The sequence below is a fragment of the Leptonychotes weddellii genome, chromosome 2 (genome assembly GCF_054177405.1).
Source record: "Leptonychotes weddellii isolate Sample4059 chromosome 2, ASM5417740v2, whole genome shotgun sequence".
Lineage (NCBI taxonomy): Eukaryota > Metazoa > Chordata > Mammalia > Carnivora > Phocidae > Leptonychotes > Leptonychotes weddellii.
Genome location: NC_138370.1, coordinates 162,653,182 through 162,667,003, shown reverse-complemented (window position 1 = coordinate 162,667,003; position 13,822 = coordinate 162,653,182). Strand labels below are relative to the sequence as shown.

General features: G+C 39.7%; 1 protein-coding gene across 4 annotated transcripts in view; it reads right to left on the bottom strand.

Annotated features, from left to right (window-relative positions):
* Positions 1–13,822, bottom strand: part of ADGRA3 (adhesion G protein-coupled receptor A3) — a 102,184-nt gene that overhangs the window by 15,101 nt on the left and 73,261 nt on the right. For all 4 annotated transcript variants that reach the window (XM_081812551.1, XM_081812549.1, XM_081812550.1 and 1 more), the window contains 2 exons: positions 8,947–9,160; positions 8,528–8,736 (listed from right to left, as the gene is read on the bottom strand). In XM_081812551.1, the coding sequence (XP_081668677.1) occupies positions 8,528–8,736; positions 8,947–9,160 (423 nt within the window). The remainder of the gene's footprint in view (positions 1–8,527; positions 8,737–8,946; positions 9,161–13,822) is intronic.

The window sequence follows — 13,822 nt, the reverse complement described above, 5'->3', positions numbered from 1 at the left end:
GTATGCATAGATGTACATACATATGCATACATGCATATGTACATATTTATACATGCACACACCCTTGCTCTACATCTGAGATGTAGATAAATCTGAATACTGACTTTGCTACGAGGGTCATGGAGAGACAGCAACAGACTTGTGATCAGGCAGAGTAGTACCTCCAAGACAATCAAGCCTAAACGGGCCTCGCTAACCATCTGCGGTCAAGTTCAACTCCGAGTTCAACAAATACAAGCGGACTGACCGTTGGGTAAAGCACTGGGGACGCAATGGTAAGACGTGGTTCCTGCCCTTGAAGAGCTGCCCCTCCCAGGGGAGAGACACCCACAATCAGATCGCAACAATGTCTGAAGATGGTAAAGGCAACACGGTTTTGGGAGTGAAGAGCTCAAAATCTATACTGTAAGTAACAGCAAATCACTTCTTTTTTTTTTTTTAAGATTTTATTTATTTATTTGAGAGAGAGAGCACATGAGAGGGGGGAGGGTCAGAGGGAGAAGCAGACCCCCTGCCGAGCAAGGAGCCCGATATGGGACTCAATCCCGGGACTCCAGGATCATGACCTGAGCCGAAGGCAGTCGCTTAACCAACTGAGCCACCCAGGCGCCCAACAGCAAATCACTTCTAAAGCATTTACCATAATCCAGGCACCGAGCCAGCACTTTACACTGAGTACCTCTACGAGCTATAGGTACATCAGCAGCCCCACTGTAGAGGTTGAGCAAGTGAGGCACAAAGAGGTTAAGTGTCACGACGTTTGGTCCAAGGGAACGTGGCCGCCACGTCTGTCCTCCCGAACACAATGCAGACAGTGCCCGACTAAAATGAAAACAGTCGACACCATAAGGCTTCCTTCCTTATAAAGGACCAAAGCAGACTGGGCAGGTGCCTCCGCCCCAGCCACGGTCCCCACACCAGAAAACTGGGGCTGTGGAGTCACCAGATCCTGTCCCGAAATTACCCTTCTAAACTGACTCTGGAAGCTACAAAAGGACAGCTGGACGGAGGAAGCCGTTCACAGCAAATGCATCTTTAATCCAGAGGTGCATGACACATCTAGAAAAGCTAGATAGAAAAGGGGGCAGATTTTCCTGAAGAATCGGAAGTCGACAATATCCACATTATAGATCTAAAAAGATCGTATCAGAACACCTTAACAAGCCCCTCACTGTAACAAATGATGAAGAGAGGCCCACGGAGCCTGACAAAAATCACAGTTAATAGGAAACTGGAGCTACAACATGGGAAATTGAATTCTAGTCTGAGAGCTCCACTATGTCGTGATGAGTCTCAAACCTGCAATTCATCTATTTATTTGACAAATGTTAATTGGGTACCCACCATGGCCAGGCACTATGCCAAGCACTGGATACTCAGCGAAACGCAGAACGTAGTCCCAGCCCTCGAGAGCTGACAGGCTGTGAACTGAGTAGCAGAAAAGGGAAAATATAAGAGAAAAAGCCTATCACCATGAAGTCTGCACCATCTGCCCCTATGAGATGCTCACACGATTAGTCTATAGTCCCAGGGCCTGCACGCACTCACATTTTGCCAGAAGTCCAGGATATCCATGGGAAAATTCAAAAAAACACTGGGGCAATGAGAACCAGTTAGATGCTAGTAAAAGCAGACACAGTTCCTCTCAATTTCTACAGAGAGCTACTATTCCAGTGCGGAATTAATAACTGGTATTATTCAGATAAGATAATTCAATATCTAGGATTTGGCCTCTAGACTCCTTCCATGCACCACGTATTTGACATTCCTCTAGGAAATGTTCAGTAACACATCACCACTCACTTGCTGGCTACCTGAGTGTGGAGCCGTTGCCTCCCTATAAGTTGAAGACACCACCAATCACCTGGCAGGGTCTGGGTAGGGGCCAGAGGGAGGGCACGCCAGCGTGCCTTTCACAGGCCTCATGGGAGAGCTAACAAACACAGGTGGCCACATAATATCTAATGAACCATCAGACAAAGTGCCAACTCAGTTCTCAAAATATATTGCATATAATATTTACGTTTAAAAGCAATTAGTGTTTTTCAGAAGTCAAGTGAAGAGAATAGAGAAATAGAGAAAGAAACTGGAGGCTGAAATAAAGGGCGAAGACCCTCATCCAAGTTCCAACTGGAGGAAGACACAGGTGCTCCTGTCACTGGTCCCGCAGGGCATGCTTCTTCTGGGGCATTTTGGATTGTCACCACAAAATGATCTACCCAAATGGAAGAGAACCCCAGCCGAGAGACCGACCCAGGGAAAGGGGTAAAGTGCCAAACAGTAAGTACTTTAGGCTTTGAGGGCCAAGAGGGAAATTGAGGTTACTGTGCAGGTGTTTATTAACCACTTAAAGCAGCTGACGGGACTGGGCCTGTGGGTCAAATGCTCACCATGGTTTATAGACATCAGATATAAAGAAAACAAATTAAGCTAAGAAAACCTATCTCTTTTTTAAAAAGATTTATTTATTTATTTGAGAGAAAGCGTGTGTGTGTGTGTGTGTGTGTGTGTGTATTGTGTGTATGGGAACAGGGGAGAGGAATGGGGGAAGACAGAGAAACAATCCCAAGCAGAATCCATGCTGAGCATGGGGTCAGATGCAGGGCTTGACCTCACGACCCAGAGATCATGACCTCAGCTGAAACCAAGAGTCTGACACTCTTGATTTTTTTAAAGAGGATATAAAAAGCACAACTATAAAAAGCAAGACCTTAGGAAAATTAAGAAACTCTGTTCATAAGAAGACAACATTAAGAGAAAAAGGAGAAAGGCACTTTTATAGACTGAATGTTTGTGTCCCTCCAAAATCCATATGTTGAAACACTAATCCCCAATATGATGGTATTAAGAGGTGGGGTCTACTGGGAGGTGATCAGGACACAGTGGCCTCATGAATGGATTAGCACCTGGATAAAAGGGACCCCGGAGAGCTCCCTTGCCCTTTCCACCATGTGAGGACACAGAAAAAAGACGCCATCTATGAGCCAGCAAGCGGGCCCTCACCAGACACCGAATCTGGTAGGACCTTGATCTTGGGCTTCAGGCTTCCAGAACTGTGAGAAATAAATTCCTGTCCTTTATAAACCACCCCAGCCTACGGTCCTCTGTTACAGCAGCCCTAACTCATTAAGACCGGCATGGACTGGGAGAGATACTTGCAACACATAAATCCAACAAAGAGCTCCCATTCACCATTCATATCTAGAATTCCTGTAAGTCAGTAAGAAAACAACAGATAACCAAAGTAAAAATAGGCAAGATGTATATGTGGAATCTTAAAAACAAACAAAACAAAATGAACAAACCAACAAAAAACCCTCATAGAGAAAGAGAAATCATTTTTGTGGTTACCAGAGGCAGGGGACAGGGGAAGGGGGGGACTGGGTGAAGGTAATCAAAAGGTACAGACTCCCGGTTTTAAGATAACACTACTGTACAGTACATTTGAAAGTTGCTGAGAGTGTAGAGCCTATAACTTTTCTTTCTTTTTTTGGTATCTGTATGAGATAACAGATGTTAACTAAACTTATTGTGGTGATCACTTCATAATACGTGGAAGTCATTACGCTGTACACCTTTTACACTTACACAATGTTGCGTGTCAATTATATCCCAATAAAACTGAAAGAAAAAAATTAAAAGTCAAAGATAATGAAAACAGGCAAGATCTGAGCAAGAACCTCACAAAAGGGGAAACCCACACTGACAATAAGAAAATGGAGAGGTGCTCAGCATCCTTAGTCAACAGAGAACAACAAATTAAAACCACAACATCATAATACCACCACCAGAGACTAAAATGAAAGATTTACACTACCAAGCGTTGGCAAGGATGTGGAAAACCTAAAGCTCTCATCACTGTTGAGACTATAAACCAAAACGACCACGTTGGTCAACTGTATGGCATAACCTACCAACCAGTAATTCCACTCCAGAGTGCCCATGTCCATCAAAAACCATATACGTGAATACTCAGAGCAGCTTTCTCTTGAGAGCCAAAACCTAGCAACAGCTCAAATGCCCATCAAAAGTGCAACACACAAGTTCTGGTATTTTCCTACAATGAACTGTGTAGCAATGAAAAAGAATACACTGCTGCTACATGCAAAAACAAGATATATCTCACAGATGTAATGATGGGAAAGAAACCAGACACAAGGGCGCCGGGGTGGCTCAGTTGGTTAAGCAACTGCCTTCAGCTCAGGTCATGATCCTGGAGTCCCAGGATCGAATCCCGCATCGGGCTCCCTGCTCAGCGGGGAGTCTGCTTCTCCCTCTGATCCTCCCCCTCTCATGCTGTCTCCCATTCTCTCTCTCAGATAAATAAAATCTTTAAAAAAAAAAAAGAAAGAAACCAGACACAAAAGAGTATATACTGTAAAATTCCAATTTTATGAAGTTTAAGAATAGGCAAAATTGATCTATGGTGACAGACATGGGACAGGGGATATCTCATGAGACGTGCTGGGATTAACCAGAAAGAAGCATAGGAGAGCTAACAAGTGCTCAAGCCAAAATCTTAATCTTGATGGTAGTCGAAGGTACGTATTCACCTAAAAAAATCATTAACTATACACCTAAGATCTATATATGCACTTTGCTCAGTACCTCCACTGAACAAAATTGGTCCCCCTTTGAGACCACTTCAGAAAACTTATCCTGCAGATTTTCTATTAAATATGCGAAATAATATTGTACAAGGCAATTACTGGAAACAGAGGAAGACCTAAATAAGTCATGGTAGGAACATAAAATAATGTTCAATGGTGAAAAAGAATGAAGCTGGGGAGCCTGGGTGGCTCAGTCGGTTGGGAGTCAGACTCTTGGTTTCGGCTCGGGTCCTGATCTCATGGGTTATGGGATAGAGCGCGGAATCCAGCTCTGTGCTCAGCGGAGAGTCTGCTTGGGGATTCTCAAGCTCTGACCCTCCCCAAGCTTGCTCTTGAGCTCTCTCTCTTGCTCCCTCTAGAATAAATAAATAAATCTTAAAAAAAAAAAAAAAATGAGGAAGATATAGGAAGATTTCAGAAAGGAGATTTACTGGAGTGACTAAGACATTGATTTCTGGAGTCTGAATTCAAGTCTCAATTCCAACACTAACTTTGCAAAGTTGGGCATGGTGCTTAACCTCACTATGCCTCAGTTTCTCCACCTGTAAACTGGGCGTAATGATTAATAGCACTAGACCTCATGAGGTAGCCACAAGGACCAAATAAGTTAATGCATGTAAAGACTTCAGGAGAATGCCTAGAACATAAGCAGTTAATGAAAATTAGCCACCAGCATCATATCATCCTAAAGTACCATAAGTTATATTATTCCAAGGACACCATCACCGTCAGAAGATACACTGTCTCATGGGGGAAAAAAAGCATGGTTTGAAACAATGTTTGCAGCATGCAGCCTTCATGCAAAAATGAAAGAAAATAGGACTAGATATTCATTCTGTTTCAATATACATGAAAATCCCTTCAAAAACAGGCAAGAAACTTCTATTAGTGACAAGTTACCTACTTTGTCCAGATAGTGACCATAATGGAAGAGAGGCGTGGAGGTCAAGTTTTCACTATATATTAATGTGGTGAAATAACTAGGACATTTGATCCCTGTGAATGTAGTACCTATTTAAGAATTATATTTTAAAAATGTTGCTAGCATGCATGTTTAATTATAGCGTAGGTGAAGCTGAAGTTTGCTTTCATTCAGCAAGTTTTATACAAACAAAATTTCAAAGCCACACTAGAGGGATGTAGTTAACAAATGAGAGCTCTCTAGTTTCCTGTATTTCTGTGTGAACATAGTAACAAAAGGGAATCACGGTACAGAGGCCATTTTATCTTCACTACTATCACCGACAGTACTACCCAAATAGTCTGACCCCACACGTTACCTCCTTACTACTCAGGTTTCTTTTGTCTCCTACTAACCCCAACTTCTAGGAATCTTTCTGCCTCAATTCCTACTATTTCTGATCATTTATTTCAAGCAGACCTAATTTCTGCTTAAGTTTTTTCTCTGGCTCCCACTGTGACCTAGGATATATACAACTGGTTACAGCAGGACATCTACTGAACAAAACCATGGTATCTATTCCGGATTTGCAAACAAATATATTCTTTGTCTCGTTTTTTTAAGCACGATCAGGAAAAAGTTTTTATCTGCCATAATAGGAATTTAGATTTGCTACAGAAAGCCATCTATTAAGACAGTTTTCCAGAAAAATAGGATTTTATCGATTATTCAAAATAGTGCCAGGTAAGGAAAAAAGATGCTGATTTCCAAAATTTAAAAGATACCTGATTTCCAAAATTTAGAAGATAGCTGTTTTATCTCAGACATAGGTTTATTCAAAAGTAGGCATAATTCCATCAGCTGTGCCTTCATGTTTAATTAGCAATTCTAAAAATCCCATAATTTTTGTTAACAATTTTTGTTGACAATTTCAGATACATTTCACTTTGCTGCCTCTAGGTGGCACAGTTACATTTTAAAAGAGCAAAAGAAAGGCTATTCTTTGAAAATAGAAAAATATCTCGGTACTGTATTTTTTAGCTTTAAAGAATTGTGTATTACATTTTTTAAAAGATTAAAAGCATGAAAGATAAAATAGCTTATTCTTTCTAGAAAAGGATTATGCCAATTTAAATAGTTTAGAAGAACAGCTAGGAAGTTCAAAAATAGATGCTTTTAAGTATTAAATAAAAATAAAAGTTTCACATGTACAGTATCATGTCATTAACAGTGAAGCCTATAAAGTGCCTTTTGTGTGTGTTTTGTTTCATTTATTTTGCCCAACTTTCTCTACTTATTACGTAAAGTTCAGACAATGCTGTATCTCTATTATTTCTCCTCCAGTACTTTCTAATTTTGGGTTATTTTATAATCAAAACCTGAACGATAAAACACTTTGAAAGAAAATGCTTCATACTTTATTGCTTCATGCTTGAATGTGAAAGGTTACTACAAAATAATAAAATGTGAACTTAAGAGAAACCAGACTCAAAATTACAGATATCAAACACCTTCTATCTGGGAGAAGTCTAAACTTATCAACAAGAACTATACACAAGAAAAGGATAAATAACTTAAACAAATATGACTGAGTCGGACTCCTGTAGTCTCCACCCATGGTCAGCTGAGCTAAATAACAGACGTATTGACGGAGGTCACTGAAAGACAATCCTCACACCCCGCTAAACAATCTATTCCCTCTTCTGCCTGTCTGACCAGAGGTTGGGTATGGTATATACTTAGTTGAGGTGCAAAGAGAAAACCAAAAAAGGAGTTCAGGAAAATCTACTTCAGGCTTGCTTCAAAATCATTTCTAGTGGTAAATACACTTTCTGGGTTTGTTTGTTTGTTTTTAAGATTTATTTATGAGAGAGAGTGAGAGCATGTGAATGAACACAAGCGGGGGGGGTGGGGGGGAGTGAGAGAATCCCAAACAGACTCTCCACTGAGCACAGAGCCTGACATGGGGCTCGATCCCACAACCCTGAGATCATGACCTAAGCCAAAATCAAGAGTCAGACGCTTAACCAACTGAGCCACCCAGGCGCCCCACGCTTTTGTTTTGTTAAGAAAAGAAGAATTTACAAAAAGTAAGATATATCATGTTTCAAGATTATTTAGTGCTTTGATAAAATCCTGTCTAGATAACAGATTCAGATCTGGAGGCAGGAAGAGAAACATAAGCATCCTCACTCCCAGGCTAGCCTTGTGCCATTTCTCAAAAATGTCTTTCAGATTCCTAAGTAATTCCTTCCACTGCTCTCCAAATGCATGTCTACGTACTCCATGTATATACTGTAATATAAAATACAAACTAGTATGGCTAATTTCACACTTACCAGCTCAGGAACCAGGTTCACTTAAGTAACTCGTTAATAACGGAACTGTTCCGATACATTCATATACACATTTATATATATCTATACATTTTAGTTTCCCTGAGACTAAAGAAACTGGCTAACACAGACTAACATATGAATAGTGGTAAATAACAGAAAACAACATTAGCGTGATTAGCATTAACAGTGAAAAGACACGACCTGGGTCAATACTGTCACTTACCGTGACTAAATGAAAATTGCCACGGTTACTCTAAATTCAAGAGTCTAAAACTTATGTTGTATAGTGGGAAAAAGTGGTAGATGGCAAAGAAGGAAAATCTCTCACTGTTCACTGTGTATCTTTGGGCAAATGAGTCACTCTTTCCTGTTTAATAGTTGGACTGTATGGACCCAAAATGTCTCCAAATTTCAGAAGATCAAAGTTTAGTGGAACTGATTCACTTATAAAGTTTCCTGAAAATCCCTATAACCAAGTTCAATCCCATACATTGCACTCGGTCGTCACTTAATTTCCCTTTAAATTCAGAATTACCCCAAATATTACCTCCTAATACAAGGTAACAGTTTATGTTAAAAGTTTAATAAAAAAAAAAAATCTTCACTGGAGCTTAACTACGCATAGGGAAAAAATGAGGAAATTTAGTGTTTATGCATAAAGTTAACAATTGCCGTACCATTAAAACTGCATAGTTACTAAGGGAATAGCACTGAATGGTGGTGATATTTTCATCCGAGTAGAGTATATGGCACCCATCTGACTTCCAGCCTCCTTGTCCATTCAGCAAATCGAAATCCCACTGGGCAGCCACGGCATCTGCTCCGTGCGCGATTCGACGCAGTGTCACATTAACAGGGATGTGGTGGGTATCCACATTCACACCATCTGGAGAAAATGGGAAATGAAAATATTTCTGAAACAAACTTCAGAAACAATGAAATGTCGACTTACACACGAATGGGTACTCTGTGGTATTGTTTTTCACTAGGGACTCATTAAAGCGAGAAGGAACAAAAATAAGCATTTTTTAGGTATGGGATATCATAAAGTCCCACTGTCTAGTCACGACAGGAGAACATAAGCCACGTAACAAACCTATTTTGGTGAGAATCACAGGGGTAACCACCGTACGCCGTTTTCCATCGTCAGCCAAATTTGTTGAATTCCCGGTGGCTGGGAAAAGCTTTCCGTTGCGGAATGCGATGAGTTGAAGCTTATAGAGAGAGTCATCAGTGGGTCTGACTTCCCTTTTTTGCTTTGGTGAGAAAAGGGAAGGAGGAAGCTGAATAGAAGCCTCGACGATAGTATTCTGAATATACATAAAAAAAAAAGCAAAATCAAAGAAAGGTTGCCATATTAGTGTGCAGAAACCAGAAAGAATAGTTCGAACGGCTATGAATGTTTAATAGTTAGAACAATTTATCAGTTACACGAAATATCCAAACACCACACCAAAGCACAGAAGAAGCATAAAATAAAGAGAAATGCAAACTCTATTTCAAAGAGTTAAAGTCGTAAACAAGGAATTATTTCAGACAATAAAGTGAATTTTCCCATGGTAACAAATACTGCTGACGTCGATAGCATTAAACAGATCAAGAATCTCAGTGATCACTCTTTCTATCAATTTTACAACGATCAATTATAGATATAAGCACCAATGCAACCCACCACAAATGTGAGTTTAATTAATTTGGACTTATGGAACTCTAAGGTGATTCAGGATGGATTCAAACTGTCAACTAAAAGAAATTCTACATACTTAATAGAAACTTAGATTCAAGCAAACTCTAATCTTAGCAGAAGTGCCCCTGAGACTAAGAAACATGTTAGAAATCAGGTTAGAGAAACATAGTAACAAACAGAGCAGCTGATCACTGAATGTTTTACATACTTCTTTATTAGGGATTGTTAAACTATAAATTATTTAGCATTCAATAAAAAACAAATCTGTATACCAAGGAGGCAAATAATTAACCACTTAAAAAAATTCCCTGTTTGAAGAATTCATCACAAAGTTTTTCTCTTGACATCAATCTCTCTCCAATCCACAGAATTTCCTCCTAAGAAACATATTTGATCTTAAATTAGTTTAAAGAGCACCCCAGTTCTCCAATGTTTAGCGAATACTGCCCCCCCCAATCCTAAGTACATCATATGATTTGGCTAAAACCTGCATTTCAAATTCCTCTTCTAACATTCCCTATTCCACCACCTGTAACCTGGCCACCCTGAATATATCAATCCTTGAGATTTCCTACATTTTTTATGCCACTTGGGAGTGCTGCACACGCCAGGACCCCTTGCTGAAATGCTCTGCTGTTCTTTTGTCTGGCAAACTCTTGAACTGGGCAGATCTGATTTCTAGCAAGATAATTTTGCAGGCAATGTCAAAGACGGATCAGAATAAGAGTGGCTGACAACCAGGAGAAAGACATCCTTAACATGGGGCTTTTTTGGAGGATTAATTACGTGACTCCTCGGTATACTGCTTTTCCAGTTAGCTGCTCCCTCTTCTGGCCTCCCGTGGCATTCCGCACCCATCTCTATCGTAACTAATACGTGCAATATCACAATGCAACTCACTGTCTGCCCCTTTAACTACAGTAGCAGGATTTTTGAGTGCAGATCATCTCACTTATTTTTCTGGACCCCCTATGTTAATAATAGTTCCTGGTATTTGTATTTGATAAAAGTAACCCATTGTTTGTAAAACTAATGAAAGTCTGTGTGGCATGATTATATTTTTAAAAGGTTCTATTTAAGCAAGTGATTAACTTTAAAATGAGTTCTTAACAGCTGTGCTTAGAACAATGATGGAACACACTGGACACACACAAATATCTGCTGAATAAAGTATTCTGAAAGTCTGAATATTGGAAGTGTGAATACTTCTTTTAAACTGAAGATGCCAAGAAGATAATTGGTAGAAATATTTTGCCTAAGAAACATGCACAAAAAGGTTTCTACTATTCTCACTTACAAACATAATAACCTGATGGAGACACAGAGTCTGTTATAAATTCATCTATTAAATTTCTATGCTGTATATAAATTTATCTGAAGTGTGAAATGAGGTAGCAAAAAAGGAAAAACATCAACAGATTGACTAGTTAAAAGGTCAAAATCCTGACAAAGCGTTACAAACTGGACATCTATTAAAATTTAAGAACTATACGATTCAATAAAATAACTATTGTGAACACAAAACGACTCAAAAGCAAAGCACAACTCTCTAGGAAAGCATTACCTACGGGTTATCAAATTAATTTTAAAAAGAAGACATACTGACACTTTTTAAAAGAGCTGAAAAAGGAAATGACATCTTTGATTTCTGGAAGTCAGAAAATGTTTTCTACCAAAGTTTAAACTTGTAAAACCATCCAAACAACAGCAAATTATAAAAAGTCAGAAGAGTATGAACAGATCACCGAGAGATGAAAGCTACATACTTTGGCTTCTAAAATACCCTTTAAAGTTCAATAATGGAATATGGCTCAATAATAATTACAGGGGCTCTGGAATGGACAAAGGATGGCTAGGAGTGCTGGAAAAACTGCATCAATAATGAATAATATTTGGATTTTTATAGTAAGAATATATTTGTATATTTCATTTCTTTAAAAGAAGTGATTGTTAATTATGGAAAAGTTGTAAATTTCATGAACCAAATCACCGAGGAACACCCATTTGTTACATCTGTCATGATTTTACCTTTTGCCACTTGGCCTAAAGGCAAGGAACCAGTCTGTCATTTCATTTAAACCATCTATTCATTTTAAAATGTATGGATCACAGCAATGGAAACACAAGGCAATTAGAGCTAATAAGTCAGAAAAAGCGCTCTTAAAACCCTTTGGGAAATACATGTTTTTGGAGCCTAATGTTTGCCACCCCTGGGGAAAGGAACATAAGATCTGAAACAAGAAACCAGGATGTGGGTCCCAGCCTTACCACTTTGTGGCCCCTTAACACGGCACAGTTTTGTTTATACTCTCTGGGTCTCATCTGTCATGGGCATCGAATGATGATCTAACGAATGGCTGTGAGGACCACAGGGGATCATGACCATGACAAGCACAAGAGGCTACATAATTGTGGGTGGTATTTTTATGACTATTACTGCCTCAGTGTGGCATGTGGTTATCTGGAGGCTGGAGGCGGGGGGTGCGGGAAGAAAATGCCTTCAAGTAATGGACTTACCAACAATCATCTAGAACCTCATCATATTTTGACTTCCACAGTTCACTTCTAGTATTAATTTCAATACTAAAAATTGACAAAGTATGAACATACATGAAATGGATGTTATCATAGAGCTCTTATTATTTTATTTGCAAAATTCATGTATATTTCCCTACTTACAGTGGCATTAAACTGGGAAGAAAATACACATCATAAGGGATATTAATTCAAATACTTCCACTAGATTTTAACACCTTTCCTTATGAAACAATCAGAACTTCTGATACTGTGTAGTTAATACATTAAAATTTCCTGAAATCCTAATTTTGCTCACTTCTATAGAATTCTAACACTAAAACTGGAATGAGTCAAAGAGGCACCTGCCTTAAAACAATAAAATACTAAAACAAATAATAAAAATACTAATTTACTTATGTTGTCTTAACAATCTACACTCTCGCTTTTAAACAGATATGATATGTGCTAATTTTCTTGTGTATAATTAGTTATTAAATGCATACCACTTTTTGATTATCTCACTGCTAAAGATTAACAGGGATTTTGTTTGCCTTCAGAATCAAGTTTTTAACTAACTTTCCTTGCTAATTAAGCTTTGGCTGCTAAATTTTATCCAACAGTATTTACTGGATGTTTCATTGCTCTGTGCTAGGCACTCTGGAGATATTCGATGAGTAAGCCATGGTCCCTGCCTCAAATATTCATAATCTAACAAGGGAGAGGCAACAACAATAAAACAATGACAAGAACATTTATTAAGCACTTGTTCTGTGCTGGACACTATTGTGAATGTCCACACATTTGCCTCACATAATCCTCTCAATAACCCATTGAGGTAGGTACTATTTCATGATGCCCATGTAACAAATGAGGAACTGACATTCAGAGAGGCTCAGGTACTTGCACAAGTTTGCACAGCTGTTAAGTGGGGGAGAAGAATGTGAATCCAAGATGTCTGGCTACAGAGACCACATTCTTTGTCCCCATATCCCATGGCTTCTCAGTATAACTCAACCTGCCATGATACCAGCTTCTAATTATTCTATAGAAGAACGAACAAAGCACTAGGAAACTAACAGGCAGTGATGAATTCTCAGGAAGAGAAGGAGGGTACTATTTGAATGGAGTCTTAGAGGAGCAAGGCTCTTACTGGGCAGGGGTATGGGACTGAGGGCAGGAGAAGGGGCAGAAAGGAGGGAGGGGGCATGAAGACATATACGACTGGTCTGGAAAGTTAAAGAACTTCAGCTGGGCTAAAACCCTAGGTGTCGAGGACGAGGGAAATAGGGGATGCAGAGAGAAACACTGATTTCTAAATTCCACTCAAGAAAACTTTAAAGAACCAGTTCTTTTAGGCTACATTGCAGCTCTCCATTGAACTCAAAACACCAGCAAGTTCTAAAAGCTCTTAGTCATTTATCACAAACAGGTTCTGTCTGGTGATGGTAACATGGTCTGTTATGGTGCCAAGGGGGGAAGGAAGCATTCGGTGAAGACAAGAGCAGAGATTCGGTGCTGTAAGAGTCAGACGACAGCTACCTCAGTCTCCCCCTGGCCGACCGACTGAGGCCAGGCACTGGAACTCACTGCTGACTCAAGCCCTCGCTCTGCCCTCAAGCAGTCCTCGGTCCGGTGTAGGAGCCACGAAACCCATCTGGCTCCTGTACATCACGCACAATGATACAGGAGCTGAGCATTACAGGCAAAGTACGGAAGAGAAATAAAGGAGATGAGGGTGGGAGAGGACCGACAGGATGGTATTCGGTCA